The sequence below is a fragment of the Onychostoma macrolepis genome, chromosome 09 (genome assembly GCF_012432095.1).
Source record: "Onychostoma macrolepis isolate SWU-2019 chromosome 09, ASM1243209v1, whole genome shotgun sequence".
Lineage (NCBI taxonomy): Eukaryota > Metazoa > Chordata > Actinopteri > Cypriniformes > Cyprinidae > Onychostoma > Onychostoma macrolepis.
The window spans coordinates 33,217,785-33,240,672 of record NC_081163.1 but is presented as its reverse complement, the minus strand read 5'-3'; the positions used below and the strand labels follow the sequence as shown (position 1 = coordinate 33,240,672).

The window sequence follows — 22,888 nt, the reverse complement described above, 5'->3', positions numbered from 1 at the left end:
TGTTACAACAGTGAATTCATAATGCTATTTCAAGAGATAAGGATCTTTGCAGGGATAGTATTCATTTGCTTTTGTTGAATGCTGATTATATGTATAAATTAATATTTAAATATTTGGTTTAACTTTGCCAAACATCATCAACTAAAATGTTTATTTTTGTTGTCTAAAATTAGATGCTATTTTAGTATTAGTCAGATTAAATCTGACCAAAATAAAGAAATGTGACATGACAAAAAAAAGTATTAACTTTAAACGATATTTAGACAGACAAGATATAAAACACTATGATTAAAAAAAAAAAAAAAAAACTAAATTGTGATGCCAGCTGCACTGTTCTATTCATGTGTTTGTCCCACTGGATTTTTCACAAGGACTTTACTCACTAAACAGTACATGTGCTTGTAGATATATTCGGAGAGTTGTGAAAAATGCAAGCTGCTCTGCAAAGGCAATTTATTCAGACACAAGCAATAAGGGTGGAGCATGCAAAGATGCAAATTCTGTCATCAGATGGGTTCACATGATTTAGGATGAGCTGATAATACCACCTGCAAACCATAGTTCACCACACTCCAGATCATCATTACAAGAGCACCTGAGTTTAGAAAACCTCTTTCACATCAACCAAACTAACTCATGTCCAAACCACAAACTGCAGTGAAAGCACGGTAAAAGCATGGTTGGGCTTTTGTATAGAGCTAAGCAGATCCTGTGTAATGCCGATTCGCTGGTGCTGATAAACAAATCCTGTGAATACACTCAAAAGCACATGACTCAGGCCCAGGATGCTTTTATTGGGTGTGGATCAAAGGCCCGGTTCTGATGGGGGGAAAGTAATCTTGCAAGAGAGAGCTCATATCATTGTGCTCTATATCCCCAGCATGTTTTAAAATGATTCTTTCATTTGGAAAGCACTCTACCACCTTTCAGCAGTGAGCAGGTGGTGAATTGAACAGTAAAGTGTGTGTGTGTGTGTGTGTGTGTGTGTGTGTGTGATGGTGACATGTCTTTGTAGTACATCCTGTACATGCATTAAGAGAGAGCAGCAGATGGTAGAGGAAGGTGTGGGATAGAGTCATACCACCATTACACTCATACCCACCATCACCCACAGCACATCCCAAACTCACTCACATTCACAGCCTTCTCTCTCGTTTATCCCTAATACTGCTCCACTGTCAACATCCTTCTGACTCACGGATCTGCCAGTATTGGACAGGGCTGGTTAATGCAGCTTTCTTGACAAAATAAATAAATAAAAATTGAACATTCATTAAATAAACAAGGAACCTGACTTTTAATAATTCATCTATAATAGGCATATTTTCCACATGAATACACAGATAGATAGATAGACAGACAGACAGATCACTGCTGCAGATCGGAAAACAGTATAGAAAATTCAGAGTCCTAAAAAAAAAAAACTGCACTTTATGTCTTACCCGAATCATTCACCTTTTTTACATGGATTTGATTACGTATAGTGGTCTATGTGTATGTGGTTATCATATTGTATATATGTATCATATTGTAGCACCTCTGTGTGTAGTCTCTGAAATTTCATTGCATTCCGAAGCAATGACAATAAAAGCTTGAAATGAAATTGAAATGAAAAATTTTTGATACTCTCATACTTGTGATACATTTGTGAATGTGAAATAAACTCAATGAATTATGCAATGAATTAAAAGAAACGCAATATTTGAAATGTTGCTTAAATTCATCGCCCACAAAAACCATTGTGATTATATGCTAAACATTCAACGTAGCAGTAGTGCATATGCACCACTTGGCAATCACTCTCTGGCTTTTACTAGAAAAAGCCATCAGTATGGACTTAATTTCACCAAATGGAGCACATACCCTGATCATAATCAGGTTTGTGCATCAACAAATACCCAGTGCCTTTCATCAGGCCCAATTACCTCTTCACTAGGAGCCGAATACATTTCCCCTTTTAATATGATGTCTCCAAGAGCCACGCGTGCGGTTATGAGAGACTCGTGCGGCGTATGATAACCCTCTTGGCTTACGGCACACATGCTAAAGTGCACTTTTTACCCCACGCATGCATATGGAAAGGACCATTCACCTTGCAGACCGCAGCATCATTAAAGTCAACACAGGGGTAAAAGCACAGACACTCACGTGACCTCTTAAACAAAGAGACGTCTCTACGATCGCTACGATGGAAGGCAGAAAGGCTAAGAGTAAAGTTTGTCCATGAGTAAATGGATTCTGTTTAAGTGAAGATGAAAGCAAAGCATTGAGACGAGGACGCTGTAAAAGACTAAGGGGTCTGGATTGACGTCCGTAACCTTGTCGCTCAGGAAGCGGCTTTATTTACTCGTTAAGAGGCCGAGACTGGAAACCAGGCCTCGTGGGCCGGTGATACCAACATCAAAGGTTTATTGAGGAAGTAATGCAGGTAGTAACAAGGAGGTCTGGATATGAGATTAAGTAGCGCAGAGGCCAGCGTCCCGGCTGGGTTTGACTTCCTCGGAGGGGAACGCTGTCACAACAGCATTATCGCCCGCGCTAACTGCTCGTCTTCACAGCTGGAGTTCTGGGAGAGATAAGGCTTTGTCAGGGCCCTTATTAACCAGCCTGGTCCCATTGTTAGCGGGCTGTTTTGAAGTACACAAAGCCGCCTGCTTGAAGGGGCACGAGGGTCTTTTGTTACAAGCTCCGTACTCCATTTTTAATCTGCCTCTGTCGTGCAAAAACACTACAAACCGAACAGGAAATGAGTCCTCATTCTTTCTCCTTTGTTCATGGAGTCATATCTAATATCACTATTACTATTTCATCCTGCTGGAGCAGCAGACAGAGCTCTATATCCCCCACTGGGTGGCCGTGCTATTGGAGAGAGATTAGGGCTGACTGTGTAAGGGGTGCGTGAGGTCCTCGGTGTGTGGCTTTTGAAGAGCGACGAAAGGTTGTAAGAGTCTTTGAGCAACGACTCACCTGGCAGGTAGAAATACGTCAGGTACTAGAGCGTCAAACCCACCTGCCATTTCTCCTTTCCCCTCTTCACATGGGCCAAACTACCGCCGCATGTGTCTTCGGTGAGACATCACTGCACAGTAAGTCTTCATCTCTATCAGGCGACTTCCTTCTGTCCATCCATTCACATAGCATCATCTCTATCAAACGCTTCTACCTTCTGACTGTCTGAAGCCTGTCCCTTATCTGTAGACTGATACGACTAGTGCTTGACTGATTTTCCATTGGCCGATGTGGATATCTAGAGAGCAGGGTAGCCAATAAAATAGACACTACTGTTTGAAACCTTGAATGTATCGTTTTATTCAGCAAGGATGCATTAAATTGATCAAAATGGACAGTAAAGACATTTAGAATGTTACAAAAGATTTGCATTTCAAATAAACACGGTTCTTTTGAACTTTCTATTCATCAAACATTAAGCAGCACAACGGTTTTCGACATTGGTAATAAGAAATGTTTATTGAGCAGCAAATCAGCATATTATAATGATTTCTGAAGGATCATGTGACACTGAAGACTAGAGTAACGATGCTGAAAATTCAGCTTTGCATCACGGATAAATTCAATTTTAAAATATATTACAAAAAAAAAAAAGTTATTATTATAATAATGTTTCACAATATCACTGTTTTTACTGTATGTTTGATCAAATAAATGCAGCCTTGGAGAGCTTAAGAGACTTTTTCCCCCTGAAAACTCAGCTTTGCAATCACAGGAATAAATTGCATTTTAAAATGTATTTAAATAGAAAACAGCTTTTTAAATTGTCATATTATTTCACAATTAGTTTTAACTATATTTTTTATCAAATTAATGCAGCTTTGATGACACTAAGAATCTTATTTCAAAAACTACCAACCCATTAAAAAAAAAATCTTACCAATCCAAACTTTTTAAATGGTAATATACAGTATATTTCTATTAATTTCCATGATTGCATAATTTGATGAAAGCAACATTTTTAAAAAATGGCTCAAAAATTCAGCTTGCAGCCGCCAGCATTTGCTAATAAACATAGAATTGTCTGCTATGCTCAATCATTTCTTCTACCAACCTTACATTTTTTTTTGTTTTTCCTTGCATTTTGCATTGTTTCTGCACATATTGGTCTCTTATTCCTCTCTTTGCAGCTTTGTTTCTAAGACTGACAATGACAGCTTTCTCTACCTTCTGTCACCATCTTTTTCTACTCTCAGCCCTTTCCTTGCCTCTATCTACCTTTTTTTTTTCTCTTTGTCTCATCATCCGTCACTCCTCTATCAGCATTTCTATCTCCTTGGCCCGTTTTTTACATTTCAATCACTCGGTCTTTCAGCTTTTGCTCTTAAAATGTATCTACAGTCATCTTTCACTGTCTGTGAGCTATTCTTCCCATACATTAATCTCCCTGACTACCGTATCTCAGTCCAGACAGTCCAGTCACACACACAGACGTCAATCCATCAGTCTCTGAGTCAAGAAAACAGTTTAGAAATGCAAAGCTCAATGCTTGTCGTCTGCAAAATCCAGCTATTGCTCGCTAACCAAATGAAATCATTAATGTAACTGCACATAATGCACACAGTTTTGTGCATTTGTAGATCTGACATGTTTATTTCAATCCACTGAAGGGTTTTAATCTCCTGCGCACAAGCAGAACTAGTGGTTTGTGGGTAATGAGTCGCAGTCATGCTTCAGACCACTGCGTACTAACTAATCAGTGGCAACGATGCAGTGAAGGTGCGTTCCACACAGCATGCATGAGAGTCATAATTGAACAGCGACAGGCCTAATTCACCAGAGAATTTACTAGAACAATGTGTGAACAAGTGTGAATTGGCCTTAATATGGTGAAAATAGACATTTATTCTCATCATTTACCACAACACAAAGGGAAATGTGGAAATTTCTTTGGGAAATGTGGGTGATACACCACTTATTAGCAAACATGGATAGGAAAGCACTCACACCGAGTGAAATATGCCCAAAAAGTAATAAATAACATTTGGATTGATAGTGCAATTACATTTAGAAATGATAAATGCTAAAAAGTAGGGCTGGGCAATTTTTCAGTTTTTATTGATTAATTCGAATTTAATGTTTTGCCATGATTTTATTTTTTATAAATTGAGGAATCACAATTTTGAATAGAAATATTACCAAATGTTAGAATTAAGACATGTTGACAATATGCCAATGATAACAGAAAAGAGGGGGGGAAAAATTATCCAACCACATGTTGGTGCACGTGATTAACAGCTCACGTGACACGCTCTGTGAAGGACCATAAGTAGAAAATAACGCTAGGTGCCATTCACACAGAATGCGCTTTTGTGTTGATAAAGATGCGACACAGGCAGTGGAATAGGAAAAAATGCAAGAAGATGGGAGGTTGAACTTCTTTTAGAAGAGCCGTGAGCACAACAGTCAAATAAGTCCATGTTTACGTAGAAAAAAGCAATGGAAAAGCAGCGCAATCAAATACAAAACCTGAAAAGAACTACTCCTGTATGTCTGATATTTCATGTTTGCATCATGGTGACAGGGTGAAAGCTGCTGTTTATTGTTTTTATAGAACATTTATAGTTAATAACAGTCTACTGGTGTTATACCTTCAGTCATTTTGAATTTGAAACACCTTGACTTTTGAGAATTTTTTTGAAGCATTTTCCTTGTATTATTTCTAAACATTTGATACTGATAAGACAAGTTTGTGCAAGATTGTAGTTCATGCATCTTTTCTGCAAAGATATTTAACAAGTGATTTGTTTAACATCATGTTGACAACTTCATGTGTGGTTGACTAGAGGGTTAATAAAGAAAATGTTACTTGAAACATGTTGTAGTTACTTCTGTGGCTTCTTTATTTCTTTATTTTTTATTTGCGACTACCCTAATTTGCGCTGTGCTTGGTATATTGCGTTGGTGGATATGTAAATGAGATGCTGAACATGAAATGCTTCTTTAAAACCCAAAACGTATATTAAAATACATTAGAATGTTATGTATTATGCATTAATTTTGCTGCAAATTGCATGCAAGTCCAAAAACAAAAAGGTAATAGTTTGCTGGACGCCAACTATTGTGTCCTAAATTCCTCTCATGCTGCTGTGAATTTATCCAAATAAATACATGAAAGATGTTGACAATGGAGCCTGTAGCTCATTTCCTGCGAGGGGCCAAAGTTTGAGTGGCATTGCTATAGTAACAGTCAAGTGAGTGCGGTTCTCAGCGTTTGGTTATTTACAGAAAGCGCTGATTGGGGCAGATTTTGGATGACTGCAGAGCAACGGGCACTACGCTGAGGGAGATACAGGAAGAGCCAACACACAGCTGCACAGTCGTAGTCCCTGACTTCACACAGCCTCGCATGCTCCAGCACTTCCTGTAGGAGCGCCCCGACCTCCTGCGCTACTTCCTGCCCAGCACTGAATCAACAAGCAGGCATGAGAGCAGGAAGTCAGACTACAAGGTGGGCAGAAGGGTGTGAGCAGAGAGGCCAGCGCTCCGGCGGCTGGGTGTGTGGGTCGCCAGGTTCATCGGGAAAGATATCAAACGGACAAAAACAAAGGGAGGGAAAGTTGAGGGAAGAAAGAGTGACAGGTGAAGACGTCTGAACATCCTAACAGACAAAAGCTAGCGTACTTACACGTCCCACAGGGGTTGAGACAAAGGCAGGAAGCTCAGGACTTCCCGTCCTCAAGGCTTGAGGAACTACAGTGTGACTATGACCTTCCACGGCCAAGACAGCAAACAGAGGCCCGTTGGGCATTGGAGAGAGACATGACAGTGCAGAGGCATTCCACTGGGACACATGATATCACTGCAGATGACCCAAATAACATGCCATTACATTTCCTGTTGGTCTGAAGCACAGGAAGTGCCCTGCTGAAGAAACCCTGCCATTTACAGATATTACAGTCTTCTGTGCAGTCTGCTCATTGGTTTAAAGCTATGTGGGGTGGTTTGACTTGGTGATCAGATACATGAGACGGTAACTGAAGGGCAACGGGTAAAGATGATGCATTGTGCTCTTGAATGAACACTTAAAGGGACAGTTCACCCAAAAACAAAAATTCTGTCATCGTTTACTCGCTCTCACGTTGTTCCAAATTCACAAGACTTTTGTTCATCTTTGGAACCCAAATAAAGATTTTATTTTTTTTTTTTTTTTCACTCATCATTTTTGTCCATGCATTGAAAGACCACACAACCACAATTTTCAAGCTTCAAAAATATAAACACATCCAAAAAGTAACCCATATGAAACGTTTTAATCCAAGCCTTATGAAGAGACATGACTGTTTTATATGATGAACAGAATTCATTTAGGCTTTTATTTGAATTCAACACTGATCAACACACATACATATATCCATCAAATATGGTAAACACTGAATTGTTGACACAATAAGGTGTGTTAAAAATGTGTTCATTTGTGAACTGAAGATTAACTAAAATCTTACAGGTATGGAATGAAATGAGAGTGAGTATAAGATGACAGAATTTGACTTTTTAATTTTTTTTATTCCATATTTTTCCAGTAGGACTGTCCCTGTAGAAAGTGTCAAAATAAAAGTGCTTTCTAAATACTACTAATGTTGGGAAAGCTTGAGAGGAACACAAGCCATGTAAATGATCCCAAGAAAAATTATGCGAAAAAAGGTGAAGACAGGAATTGGATGGTCTATAAATGGAAATTTAGAAGCTAAAACTCTTGCTAGTGTGCCCTACAACAACTATTTTAAACCACAGCGTCATGGGAGTTTGAAATCTAAATTAAATCTATAAGGCTGTAAAAACTGTAATACTGTAATTTAAAGTAACTGTAAAATACTCTGGTCTTCAGTGTCACATGATTCTTAAGAAAACATGCTGATTTGCTGCTCAAGATACATTCTTTTTTTCACCAACATTTCAAAAGAAGAGCATTTATTTGAAACCGAAATCTTTTTAAACACTTTTAAATGTCTTTACTGTCACTTTTGACCACCTGAATACAGCCTTCTTTTATGAAAGAATTTCATAAAAATAGAAAAATTATCTTACTTATTCCAAACTTTATGTGAAAAAATAGTTTTGTTTGCTCACCCGCTACAAAATCAGAATTCAGTAGGAAACACTGCATGATCTTTCAAAAGCAACCCAACCCGAATAGGGGGGATGTTTTGTATATATTTACGCAAGCATGCAGACAATTGATGCACTGGGAAGGAGGAAAAGACCAAGAGAAGAAGAGACTTTAAGAAAGGTTTATTAGCAGCAGATAGGAGGAGGTAAATGTATAAGACATGGTGTCTGCCATGGGACTAATGACTGAATTAGATGCATTGTAGTTAGACAGAGAAGACTCTTACCAGCTCACGTGGAAGGAACATGTCTTCCTGTCTGGCCACAACCAGACACACACTGTCTCCCTGCTTAGTACTGCGTAACATGGCCACAAGTTCCTCCTGAGAACGGCCAGTGATGTCCACACCGTTCACCTGAACACACACATGCACTCAGTTTCAATGGATTTCATATGCACCTTCACACTAATGTGAAATGAAAATGATTTGACTATTCTAGAAATACTAGAATCTTACTCCAGAAAGAGACTCACTTCTAGGATCCTGTCACCTGACTGCAGACGGCCATCTTTGACAGCAGCTCCTCTGGGTAGGATGTTTTTGACGAGGATGGGACCAGGCCCGTGCACAGAAGAATCTCTGGTCACAACAGTGAAGCCCAGACCTTCGGGACCTATGTGGAGATCGAGAAAGATCAGGATTAAACCTAAACCTAATTTGTCAGCAATACCGCAGTAATTCATGTGTGAAGCCTATACTCTTCCCAGTCAGCACACTGCAAAAATATCAGCAATCTGTCTGTAAAAGAGGCCATCATTTAGAAAGATGTATTTGAAGTGTCATATGGGTGTATAAACACTTCATAACATGTAATATCTTTAAAAAAAAAAATCCAGTTCAATAAATAAAATATCGGATGTCAAATGTTTGAGGTCAGTAAGATTGTTTTTGAAAGTTTTATTCAACAAGGATTGATTCAATTGATCAAAGGTGGCAGTAAAACAACTGTACTTTTACAAATACATCCTGAAAAAAATTCCATCACGGTTTCCACAAAAATATTAAACATTAAAAAGACTAAGAAATATTTCTTAAGCGGCAAATCAGTATACTAGAATGATTTGTGAAGGTTCATGTGACACTGAAGACTGGAGTCTAATGGCTGCTGAAAATTCAGCTTTGCATCACAAGAATAAATTACATTTCAAAATATATTAAAATAGAAAACAGTTATTTAAATTGCAATAATATTTCACAATATTACTGTTTTATCTGTGTTTTAATGAAATAACTGCATCCTTGGTGTGAATTACACTTAAAAAATCTTACCAGCCTCAAACTCTTGAATGCTGCAGTAGGTGTATTAAATCTGAGTGAATAAGATGCATTAAAGATGTTGAATTAAATGAACATCTATTTGACAGTATTTACTTAAAACGGACTAAAATATTTTAATATTGATATTCTGCATACACATCAAATAGATACTTTGGTGAAATATTTGTGCTATCAGGTTTTGCTTTTTCGTTTCTCTTAATATTCCAAAAGGATCAATCATTCAGTTTTTAAAACAAAGTGCTGCAAAACATTATTTGGCGATCTCAACAAAGGTCTAAAATCTGTAATGCCTCAAAATTCAAAAATTATGGGAAACAACAGAAGAGAGATATTAGACTGTCTCCTGATATACTCTATACTGTACATAGGGGTGGGCCTGTCTGAGGCCTGTCAGGGACAGTCGGGCTGATAAAGGCCATCCTTGTGCGAGACTGAGATTAGAGCCGCATGGCTTCAGAAACTGAAGTTTAATTTCACATATGAGCACATTTCAAAGAGTCAGAGCGAAAGGGAGAGACAAAAAGAGATACAGAGTGCATGAATATGAAAGACAGAATCAGAGACAGTTTGTTAAGGTAAACAGAGAAAGCGAGAGGAAGAGATAATGCTAAATAGCGAAATGTTCTTTCTTTCTTACACAATTTTAAGTCAAAAAAGCCTGATCCACAAACAGAAACATCATTAGCCATATCAGGATGACCTCTGGAAGCTGACATTTACACTTTTTAGATGAAATCCAAGTGTTCCAAAAAAAAAAAAAAAACCTAATGGGTTAAAAAAATAAGCATTTGACTAGAAATCATTCTCGTTTTTTCTTTCAGCCCAGATAAAAGGAGGATATTAAAGGAGAAGACTGCTGTCTAGCACAGGTGGTGGTCAATTTAAACCGCGCTGCCGCCTTGACCTGTGCATATATTGCTTCTTATGGCAGTCTTGATGCTGTCAGGGTGACTGATAGGTAGATTAGAGAACAGGCTATAGCCCCCTGTGTGACACTAGGCACGTCTTTAGGGTGGATATTTCCAGTCCTGTCCCTGAGCTCAGGGATAAAATGATGGACAGAGCGTGGGGGAGAAGAAACTAAAGACTAGACCTCCTGAGGGCCAGTGGTTGTTCTTTAACACGCCCTGCATCAGACTACAGAGCACAATACAAATTGAAGCCAGTCTGTGGAAAAAATGAGCACAGCTGGAGCGTTCAGACGGCATTTTATGCTCGTCATTTAGCACAATCGTTTTACGGTCAGCACTTTTTTGTTCCAGCTATGAATTTATATCATCATTAATGGCGGAATCAATAAGAACTTAATAGACTTTGCAGCCTGAAATTATAGCTTCATTCATTTGGTTAGACTGCCAAAACCACCGACTACAAAGTTGACCAATGTTAGAGTGAGGGAGAGAATCATTTTAAAAAGAAGTACATTCATTTAAAAGATCTTGCAGGAATTTCTTTGCTCTTTTAAAATTAGAGTTTTAATGCACTATGCAATAGAGTCCGACCGATTTATCGTTTTGCCGATTTTATCGGCTAATATGAGCATGTCGCAGATATATCTGCCTCGGCGTATATATGCCGCAGATATGGAGAGACTCAATCCTATAAAGTAAATAAACAATGTCCCCGTCTTTTTCTCTCATAATAAGCTTATTATACTCATTTGCTACATTAGTAGGGCCCTATGATTTCCACGATGCAGAAAACGAGAATGGAATCGCAGAATCCAGTCATAAAAACGGAATTAACTGTATAACGCAGAATTTCACGGAATTTGCCTTGTGTTTACGTATATGTGGTCATGTATATATATTCTGTTTATGTATATACTTTAATCTATATACAGCACCAGCCAAAAATGGGAAGTGTCCCCAAACTTTTGACTGGTACTGTACTATAATATACACAAACAATATCAGACGTTTTTTTTTAACTCACTAATAATGGTCAGCCCCCAAAAACTCATATCGGTCAGGCTCTACTATGCAAGCACACTTAAATGTTTTCGCTTCCAAGGACACCCAAGGGGTTAAAAAAACTAAATATGATTTTAGATAAAATAACAAAACTCTTTTACTTTTGTTGTTGTTTTTCATTACTGTTATTTATTCGTTGTGTTGTCATGTTAAGAACTTTTTTTTTTTTTTTTTGCATTTGTTGATTGTCATCATTACTGAGATTTGTGTCAAGTCTTGAGGTCTATGAACAACCTTCTAAAACTATATCCCAGATATCTTTGCTTTGTAAGGTGATTGCGCCTAAAGAAACAAAGATAGCATAGTTCATCAAAATGTATTTGACTACCTAAATTATAGACCAATTTATTGTTCTTAATTTATTGTATTATTTCGCATTTAGTAAACAAACTAATTCAAATTGACAAATCAATGTATTGTTACTTAGGACAATCAAGACGATACTTGAGAGATGCTAAAAACCTGAATACACCATGTTGTGTTGAAATTTTCCCCACAATTCTTTTTTTACAGTGTATCTATCCTAGTTTTTACCTTTCTTAAGATCGATTTTGAGCCTCTTTCCATTCTTTTTGTTGTGGTTTTGTAGAGGTGATGGTCCCAGGCTGTTTTTCAGAAGGGGGCTGTCAGCACTTTTGCTTCTGGGAGTGGGTGACAGACTGAGGGGTAATGGGGAGCCCAGTGAGCGACCCTCTAAACTGCTGCTGGACTCCTGAAACTCAGCTTGCCATCCTGAGGAGGACTCCACAGGCCTTACGATGGGCTTCACCTTCAGCGGTGGAGGGTCTTTGGTCCGTGTGGATGCGTCAGGGTTTTCTGAGTTGAAGAGGTGGCCGATTATACTCTTCTCAAAGCGCTCTTTATTAAAAACTGGAACAACTTCTAAACGAACGATAGATGAACGCATGGCTTGTCGGAATATTTCCTGTGCTCTGTTAAAAGACAGAGGGAGGAAGAGATAAGGAACACAGGAAATAGAAAAAGCAATTAAGAGACAATCAATTTTTTATAATTATTTGCAAGTTGTTTGATGAAACAAATGAACCTGGAAACTAAAAAAGGTGGAAACTGTAATATATTGAATAGGCTTGGTTTAGATAAAACTCACTCTGACATTTATTCTGACAGCATAATTGGGGTTATGACTAATGAGTCCTACGCATTACAAATGACAAAGCAATCCACCTCCTTCATTTTTGCTTGACTGATTTAATTTAAAAACCGTCCATCCATCCTGAGCATTATAAGATTAATGTGACCTTCTACTAGATAGAAGTAATTCTCCTTAGCGGAGATATGTGTATATATAATATATGCATAATGTACATGATGACCATGGAACAGCTGGGTAATGTTCCTACAGGTATGGCAAGGTCTTCAGACCAAACTTGTATTAACCAGAATCTAAAGCAAGCCTATGAGGAGCAATTGCATATTCCTTGAACTTTTCTATTTCCTAATTATATATTTCTATGAACTTTAGCGTCCGACAATTTATGCTCCTATAACAGCCATCTAATGAAGAATGTATGTAGAATATATCTTGTTAATTTGGGTTCTCTTCATACTATGATTGTAACTGATGCAAATCTAACAAACCATACGTTAAAAACTGTCCCAAAACCTGATGGTTTGTCAGATCCTGACAGCTTTGGGTCAGGTAGCAGATCTCTAATCAGCTTGACAGCGTGCAGTAATGCAGTGCAAGAGAAGAAGATCTGCCACAAACACCAGACACAGCACAGTAAATGACCATGACTGCTGGATGGGCTCTGTAGCTCTGGGTTGAGTGTTTTTCTGCTTTTGAGACCAGTCCAGAGTTGATAGCCATAAATAGAGTACAACAATGGACACCATGCTTGTTTTTACAAGCATGACATGAAAAGATAGGGCTAAAACTAAGTATCAAGACAGGAAGGAAAGGATATCAGGAGCTGTAGACAGAGAGGGGAGACTAGAAGGTGAAAAAGAAAGAGACTCACTGCGAAAAGGATTTGTCCATTAATTCAGTATCATTAATTTTAACGATACACTCGTCGTCCTGAAAGATGCCTTCCCTTTTGGACCGACTGTTCTCTTCCACGCCTCGAATGTGCAGACCCAAAGCCCTGAGAGAGAGCAAACCATAAATTACCAACAAAATAGAGCACAGCACCAGCCAGCAACTGGCCATGACAGGCTGCGCTATTGTATTATAATAGAACAACAGCACATGAAAATCACCATAATTACACAGTAATTACACAGTAATTACAAAAAGCTACTTATTCAAGTAATAACATCAACACCGTCCACACCAATGTAATGTAGAGAACTTGTGAAATGAGGAAGTCTCCTATATGCATTTGGTTTTGTTTTAGTCCAGGATAAATTTGCGTTCCAGATCTGTTTGAGACATCGCCCCCTCTAAAGCTTTATCTGTTGATGTCATTGTTGGACAGGGAGTGCTTCACACACTTTCATCTTGTATAATGTAAGATTTATTTTCCTTTTTCAAATATATATTTGCTCAAATATATTTGCATTAATTCAGCCACTTGGCGCTCTATTTGCATGTATACTTTTTTCCATCGGTCATTAAAAAAAAAAATCCACATGCACCACAAATGTTGGTGGGCCTGTTAATAAGGAATATAATGGCCAGTATAACCAATCTATACGATTTTGTCAGACTTAAAAAAAATAAAATAAAAAAATATATATTTTTAAACAACAGAATTAAGAATTTGAAGGGGAAAAAACATACTCTTCAAAAGTTTGGGGTCAGTAAGATTTTATTTATTTATGTTTAAAGAAATTAATAATTGTTTTCAGCAAGGATGCGTTATATTGACCAAAATCACAGTAAAGACATTCATGATGTTATACAAAATATTTCTATTTCAAATAAATGTTGTTCATTTGAACCTTATAAGATTAGTGTTAAATTTTTTTTCACCCATTTTATTAATTACATCTATAAAACATCTCTAAAACCTTATCACTACTTTACTGATGCTTTAAGTTTTGCCCTCCCAAGCACCACGAAAAACCCACATACACAGTTGCTTGGCAAAACACAAGACAGAAGCGCTATGGCTGGCAGTGATAAAGGCCATCAGGCTGGAGAAACTCATAAAGCAGGAGCATGAACGGCAGACAAGTATTAATCCTTCAGTCTTCACCTGCAGGCGCTGCACACAAATAACACATTCATACATTACAGTGGGCCTGTCTGCGGTGCTGTAGAGGCTTGGACAAATTACGGAAGACATCTTTGCAGAAATTCAGATGGACGTTTGGGGAGACACACAGGACTGAAATGCTTTCCTCAGAGAGGTGATATTTGACTGGAGGGATACAGGTTGAGTTTTCGGTAAGTATATGAAAGAGGCTAAGTATATTCATCTTCAGCTGCTGACAGCCAGCTCACAGCAAGAGCCACAAACCGGCCTGTTTATGATTCTACACATCACTAAAAACATGCACATGTCCACAGATACAGCACAGATCAGCTTCAACTGCTATACTATGTGGCCTTTTCAAAATGCTTTTAAGATAAGTATGTTATGCTCACCAAGGATGCATTTATTTGATCAAATACAGAATTGATATTGTAAAATAGTTATTTAAAATATAATTTATTCCTGTGATGTAAATCTGAATTTTCATCAGGATTACTGCAGTATTCAGCATCACATTATCCTTCAGAAATCAGTCTAATATGCTGTTTTGCTGCTCAAGAAACATTTCTTATTATTATCATCAATGTTGAATACAGTTGTGCTGCTTAATATTTTTGTGGAAAATTTTCTTTTAATGAAAAAAATTCAAAAAGCATTTATTTTAAATAGAATATTTTGTAACATTATCAGTGTATGTACTGTCAATTTGATAAATTTAATGCATCCATGGTGAAAATTAATTAATTAATTATTAATAATTATGACCCCAAACTTTTGGACAGTAGTGTATGCCAGTAATAGACCAATCTTAAAGTGGCTAACGGTCATTTTTACACTAGCATATCAACACATTAAATAATTTATCATCAGACTCCACAATAATACATTACCAGCAGATTCCACCTATTACAAAATGGTATTATCAGATATTAGCTGGTACATTACGTGTGGTTATTTTCTATCAAAAACCGCTTTGTGTGTTTAACGTGAAAAAAACAAAAAAACAAATACTGTCCTCAAAGGAAACTTTGTCTTGAACTCCAGGATGCTGCACACATACACAACACATTGTCATTATCCTACAAAAATCATTATATAAAGCAGCCCTTTAAACAGCCAAACCATTAACTGTAAAATATGGTATCACAATAAAATCATGAAAACCATAAAGCAGTAAAGCAGTAGAATATGCTACCACTGCAACTTATTATTCAGCATTCTCTACTAGTCGACTAGTAAATTTAAGAAACCCTAATATAAACTAATAACGTCTCCTATTATCACCTTCAGACTAAATAAAATGATCAATAACAAAAACAAGTGCGTGTAAAAACTCTCCAAAAACAGAGGTCAGATTAGCGGTCTGGAATCTGTATGAAGAGAACGGCACTGGTTCTGGAGTGAATTAGCCTTGTGTTGGTATAAGACGTGAGAGTGTGACCTTCTAATGCTCAGGAAGGATCTCTTCACCCCTCCATTAGATGTGCTAAAGGCTTCCCGTCCACATGAAGTCACTCTGCATTAGCTAACAGGCCTGTTTACGTTATCGCTCGCCTCACCATTGGAGAATATTACTGCAGTCTTAAGATGGGGTGACCTTTGACACGCAGAGAGAGCGAGGGGCACGGCATGTCTAAAGGAAACAGATGGAGGTTACGGCCTGTGGGAGACGTGAGTGAGGGGGATGATGGAGAGATACAGGAGGAGAGAGCAAGAGAAACTAGAGAAAAAGACTCAATCCTACAGGGAGGTATCTGTCTTTATTAAGACTCCTGTGCTGTCTCAGTCCCTCGTGACTCTCTCTGATGACTCAGTTTCAGTCAGAAAGAGAAAGAGTTACTTAGTGCATGTCAGACAGTAAGAGCGCTCAACTGTAAAAACATCTGGTCATTAACTGAGCCATTCCACAGAAGTTCATGCCAGGTGAATGTTAGCTGAAGTTACTCAGAAATTGCAAGATTATGTGACCTCCAATAGCCAGTCTTCTGCAGGCCGAATCAAAGACATCAAAATCAGGACAGCTTCAATTTGTTCATGCACAAAAAAAATCACCAAAGCTAAGCTAGGGATAGAATGACAAACACTTTTTTCCATCAGTCATTAAAAATCCACATGCACCACATGTTGGTGGGCCTGTCAATAAGGGATATAATGGCCAGTATAACCAATCTATATGATTTTGTCAGCCTTAAAAAAAATTGATTTAAAATAAATTAAAAATTGCAAACAAAATTATTTAATTTACAATTTTTAAACACCAGAATTAAGAATTTGAAGGTGAAAAACATACCTTTCAAAAGTTTGGGGTAAGTAAGATTTTATTTATTTATCTTTAAAGAAATGAATAATTGTTTTCAGCAAGGATGCATTATATTGACCAAAATCCCAGTAAAGACAATAAATGTTGATCATTTGAACTTTCTATTCATCAAAGAATCCTGAAAAAAATATAGCAGCAGGGTTTTCCAGAAAATATTAAGCAACACAACTGTTTTCAACATTAAAAATAATTAGAAATGCTTCTCGAGCATCAAATCAGCATGTTGAATAATTTCTAAAAGATCACGTGACATTGAAGACTGGAGTAATTATGCTAAAAGATTTAGCGTTGCCATCACAGAAATACATGATATTTTAAAATATATTCAAACAGAAAACAGTTATTTTAAATTGCAATAATGTCACTGTTTTTACTGTATTTGTGATCAAATAAATGCAGCCTTGAACATAAGAGCCGCAAATCTTTGAAAGTTAGTGTACTAAAGCAAATAACCACAAATAAATAACTAATACTGTGTAATACTAATATGGTTACTGGTATATAGTAATACATCAAAAACTACCGTAGAATAAACAATGGAGAAAGTGTAAGTTAGATATAAAAACTAAATCTAACTTATTTTTACAAATGGTCTCCCCCAAACTCCCCCTTTAGAGCTGAAGTACTTAACTTTTAACCCCTCTCATTTACCCTACAAAATGTGGTGATGAGTTTTCCTGAGCCAGCAGCACTCGATGCTGACCCCACGGCCCTGCTCCTGCCATCAAACAGAGCTGTGGGTTTATATACTGCTGACCCGCTCCAAACAGCAGCTGCAGCAGTCTGACCACCACAGGACGCCCAGCCATCTCCCACAGGAACACACATTCTTCACTCGCTCTACCTGTTCCTCACCACTGAAGCATTAAAGGAACAAAAGTCCTGTCCACAACCATAAGCACATCAACATATGACTGTCATCTATTCAGTGTTCAGCAACTCGGCCCTGATGAATAACAGTGAGAACTATGCAGGTATACAGACCTTAGCCAAGCAAAAAACAGATCATTTACATCTTAATGCATATTTGTGTTCTCATTGTGCACAAGTCATCAGTGTATGTTGTTCTAAAAAATAGACACGTTTTTTCCAATCTTTAGATGAAATGTAGATTGTTATTGTTGTATTTTTGTTTACTCACTAAATCTTCTTCTCTGGTCTGAGAAACTTAGAATCATTTAAAAATAAATGTGAAAAAAAATCCAAAGTTCTAAACAATATAATTTAATTGAAAAAATTTTAAAGGCTACAATTAAAAAATGCATAATTCCCCCCCCCTTTTCCCCCTCCTTCACAAAATCTGTTCTGATTGGGAAATTAAAATCATCATTTATAAATAAAATGTGACCCATTTGCTTGGAAGGTTTAAATACATCACTTCTAAAATTATTTTAAGACTCCATGAATAACATACACAATTCATAATGCATTTTCCATTTTAAAAATTCCGTCAAATTTTCTAGAAAAATCATAAGTTGAGGTGAAAAATATAGGTCTGCATCTTTTAAATAAATAAAAAAAAATAAAAAATACATACATAAATTTATTATAATAATATTATAGGCGTTAAACTTGCAATTCAATCAGCTGCATGTTGTATTAGGGCAGGGACATTATCATAAGAGTGAATTTGATTGGACAAAAAAAAAAACTAGTGCAGGATGAGTCATTAGTATTTTAAATTCTTATTAAGTTCTTATTAAATTCTGCTAAACTTATTTTGTCAACCTTAAGTAGTATACTAGCATACAGATAGCCCAAAAGCTAAAAAGACATGAACTAAAAGCTACAAACACCCACTTCTGAATCACGACTTCAAAAGCAGGAGAGCAGCACAAAACACTCCCATAATCCCCCACACCAAAAAACAGGCAGACACAAACAAAGCTCTGAATGTGTGCGGTGCAGCTTTAGATTTCTCTGGCGCACGTCACCATGCTTTAGGTAAGACATGCATCACGGGAAAGTGTGTGTTTGCGTACGAGGAGGAGAGAGAGTGAGAAATGCTGCACTAACCTTCCGCTGAGAGAGGAACAGTATGGCACCACGTGAATTCCTAGAGGCCCTTGCTCTCCTGAAATCTCCACCGTCTTTGTGAGGCTGCTGCTGCATACACACAAGAACAAAAACCCATCAGTCACAATATTAAGAAGTCAGACTGCACAACATAAACCCGTGTAAACTCACTGTCTCCTGGCCCTCAGATCTCCCACACACGCGGGTGCTGAGCCGCTGTACATGTCTGTGTTAGTCAGCTCTCTAGCACATGATCCTGTTTTCCTACATTCCCTGCTGAAATAGTTTCCATGATGTCTGCCTTTCTGACTAATTTTCAAATGCTCCTCTTTTTTTTCCCTGTTTTCCCCTTTTTCAGCAGTTAATGTTCTTGGCATGTGGTGTGATGATATAGCGGGAGTGTAAGTGGATAACTGTGGACAGAACGGTTCGTTGCACTGCAGTGGCGATCATCCGCCTTTAATCCACAACTAATAGCTCTTCATGGTGGAATATTTGCAGAGTCATACATGAGTGAGTACAGTGAGCCACTGCAGGAGCTGAAGAGAGAGAAAGACAGGCAGAGACCGACCGACAACGGATTTGAAATTAAGTAAACATGACACACCGAACTGTTAGAAAGCATTTTATGAAACGGGTAATTCTGGAAGCTGATTGGTCAGTGCAGTATTTCATGTTTGGCTGGTTAGTTCCCATTAGCCCCTGCTGGTAAATGATGTAACAACAAGATCAGTTCACAAAAAGCAGCTTTCTCCATTGAGCTTTGCAAGCAACAAATAATCTTTTTTTTTTTTTTCCCCGCAATGAACTGTCATTGTATGAAAACATGTTTAGAATACTGTGAGAATTAAAAAAAATAAATAAATCTGTAAATTAATAAATGTGACCCTGGACCACAAAACCAGTCTTAAGTCGCTGGGGTATATTAGTAGCAATTGCCAAAAATACATTGTATGGGTCAAAATTATCCATTTTTCTTTTATGCCAAAAATCATTAGGATATTAAGTAAACATCATGTTCCATGAAGATATTTTGTGAATTTCCTACTGTAAATATATAAAAACTTTTGATTAGTAATATGCATGGCGATTTTCTCAATATTTAGATTTTCAAATAGTTGTATCTCGGCCAAATATTGTCCGAACCTAACAAACCATACATCAATGGAAAGATTATTTATTCAGAAAAGTTGACACTTAAGACTGGTTTTGTGGTCCAGGGTCACAAATAGTCTATTAGTATAAAAAAATAATAATAATAATAAATAAATCAAATAAAAAAATCACAATGCTGTTAAAAAAATAAATAAATTGGGGTTGATAACATTATTTAAAAAACACTAATATTGAGAAATAGTATTACAATTTAAAACATCCAAACATGTAATTTACTAAATATTTTAATTCAATTTATTTTTTCAACATACTGTTTGAAAATTTGGGGTTGGTAAGATTTTGAATGTTGTTTATTTATCTTTAAAGAAGTCACTTTCAAACATCTTATACAGTAAAAATTAATATTACAAAATACTTTTACATAAATAAATTGATAACGGTTTTTGATTTGAATATATTTTAAAATGCATTTTATTTCTGTGATGGCTGTGATGATTACTCCAGTCTTCAGCGTCACATGATTCCTCAGAAATCATTCTAAATGAATGATATTTGTGCTGCTTAGTATTATTGTGGAAACCTTAATCTTAAATCTTTTTAATTTATCTTTAGGACAAAAATCTCATTAATGTAACCTTGCTGAATAAAGGTAGTAATCTCTTTCATTTCAAACTTACTGAGCTCGAACCTTTAAATAGTAGCGTATATCTTAAACTTTTTTTTTAATAAAACTATCAAAAAACCATCATTTAACATTTCACTAAGTGAATGTATAAAACTGACATAAGGCTACAATTGAGCCTGGCAAAAACAAACCAATTAAAATCTGGAATGAAGTGAATGTGTTACAGAGCACTTTAGATTATGTGCGAGCCATTAGTTTAGACTCGCATGTCGTCTGGAAATGAAAGTGTAACCAAAACTGTCTCTACTGCTGTTATTTATTTATCTTTGCTTTTTTTGCAGTTAATTTTCTTGATCAGAAACTAGTAGCACTTAACAGAGAACGAGTGAGAGCCAGTCTGCATCGAATCAACAAGAACAATGGTTTATAAAGTTTGATGCACTTGAAATAGTGTGCACACTACATACTAAGCCCTGAAGAGCCTCATCCCAGAGCTAGTCCTGATGATCAGCCCTGAAACAACTTCAAATACAACAAATTCTCGAATTCAAGGCTAAACTCTCAGAGGGGATTCATTTCACTTTGAATAGTCAAGAAAACTAGAACACTGAGAAGCAAACAAATCAAATAGGTTAAAAAAAATTAATTAGAAGCGCTGGGTCCACAGTGCTATTCTTCCAACGAAGTACATGTGAAGTACATGTCATTATGCTTGAGGGACAGATTATGAGGAACAAATACAACATACCCCAGCAATTACAGAGAACATTATTTCAATATGTTTCAAATATTATTTCAATATAAAATAGCTGTTTTCTATTTGATTGGATTAAAATGTAATTTAGTCTTGTGACGCAAAACTGAATTTTCAGCATCATTACTCTAGTCTTCAGTGTCACGTGATCCTTCAGAAATCATTCTAATATGCTGATTTGTTGAAGAAAATATTATGATTATCAATGTTAAAAACAGTTGTGCCGCTCTTATATTATATAAAGCATATCTTTTCAGAATGTTTAATGAATTGAAAATTCAAAAGAACAGCATTTACTGGAATAAAGAAACATTTTGTACTAATATAAATGTCTTTACTATCACTTTTGATCAATTTAGTGAAATATTAATTTCTTTAAAATTTTTTAAAAAAAAAGCAATTATATTATATATTATATTTATATTTATATAGATTATATTTCTGCGACGGTTATAAAAGATGTTTTTGCTAATTTTAAGAAATAATGCATTATAAATAAATAATACATAATACATGTTTGTGTCAGCATACTAAACGTCCATGAACCATTCATTTAAACATATTCATTGCAATTTTATTGTAACAGTGGCTGTTAGGTTGAAATGATCGGTCCTCTGTTTGAAAAAATACAAAACTACTTTAAGCTAATTCAGAGGAAATATATAGCAAGATGTATATCGAAAAACATCAAAAGCCTGAAAAACAAAGATTCCTTTCTCTCGGCATACTAGGTTCTTCTGCAATAACCACTTAATGATCAGTTGTATTGCTATAATGGCAGTGCTCATGTTATCTAAAGGCTTTGAAGGACGCACCGTCTCTCTGGTCTCTGCAGTGATTCCAGTCAGGTGTGAGTGAGCATGAGGTGGTAAAATAAAACACTTGCGATTTAAAGAATGTGTGGAGAGTCTCTCTTTTCCTGAGGCCTTGAGCTGCAACACTCCCAAACAGGCATCTAGCCCAATAATTTACCCGTGTGTGAGGTCTTAATGACTCCAGCAGGCTGACCACACACACACAAACACTACAAACATAAATACACCCTTCTCCAAGCTCCTGTTTGACTTTAATTCTCTCATTTTTCCTGAGGTATGTAGTGCAGATTGTGTCTGACTGTGTGTGAGAGTCTATTTGGAGAAAGAGCTGAGACTGTTGAGATGCTAATGCAGGAGAGAGCTGTCTGCCCTGAGCTCAGAGGACTCAACACTGATAAGCTACCCTAGCACAGATAACTCTGTCTGAGAGCGAGAGAGAGAAAGAAAGAGAGAGAGAGATGGGGTTTAAACACAATCACCATGAGATGGAAACCGCAAACAACAACAACAAAGACGGGGGGGAAAAACTGTGGTAAGCATGAGTAAATCCTGTGAAGTGCAATTTCATCAACTCACCAGAAGTTTCGTTAATCAAGGCCGGCTCAAATAAGAAATTTCAAAGAGACTCAGCTCCTTGAGGAGGGGCCAGGGAGCCCCGAAATAATTAGTCAGGCTTAAACGAGGGGAAAAAAATTCCCGGCACCCTT

The 22,888-nt window shown here is 36.9% G+C and overlaps 1 protein-coding gene across 6 annotated transcripts in view; it reads right to left on the bottom strand.

Annotated features, from left to right (window-relative positions):
• The window catches only part of pard3bb (par-3 family cell polarity regulator beta b), a 332,607-nt gene that overhangs the window by 194,730 nt on the left and 114,989 nt on the right, over positions 1 to 22,888 (bottom strand). For 5 of the 6 annotated variants that reach the window (XR_009272746.1, XM_058786234.1, XM_058786238.1 and 2 more), the window contains exons 7-11: positions 18,872 to 18,961; positions 13,354 to 13,479; positions 11,906 to 12,303; positions 8,594 to 8,733; positions 8,346 to 8,474 (exon numbers count right to left, since the gene is read on the bottom strand). Coding sequence is in view for 5 of the 6 variants with exons in the window: in XM_058786234.1 (XP_058642217.1) it covers positions 8,346 to 8,474; positions 8,594 to 8,733; positions 11,906 to 12,303; positions 13,354 to 13,479; positions 18,872 to 18,961 (883 nt within the window). In the remaining variant the exon portion in view is untranslated. The remainder of the gene's footprint in view (positions 1 to 8,345; positions 8,475 to 8,593; positions 8,734 to 11,905; positions 12,304 to 13,353; positions 13,480 to 18,871; positions 18,962 to 22,888) is intronic. The other variant, XM_058786237.1, reaches the window with a different exon arrangement.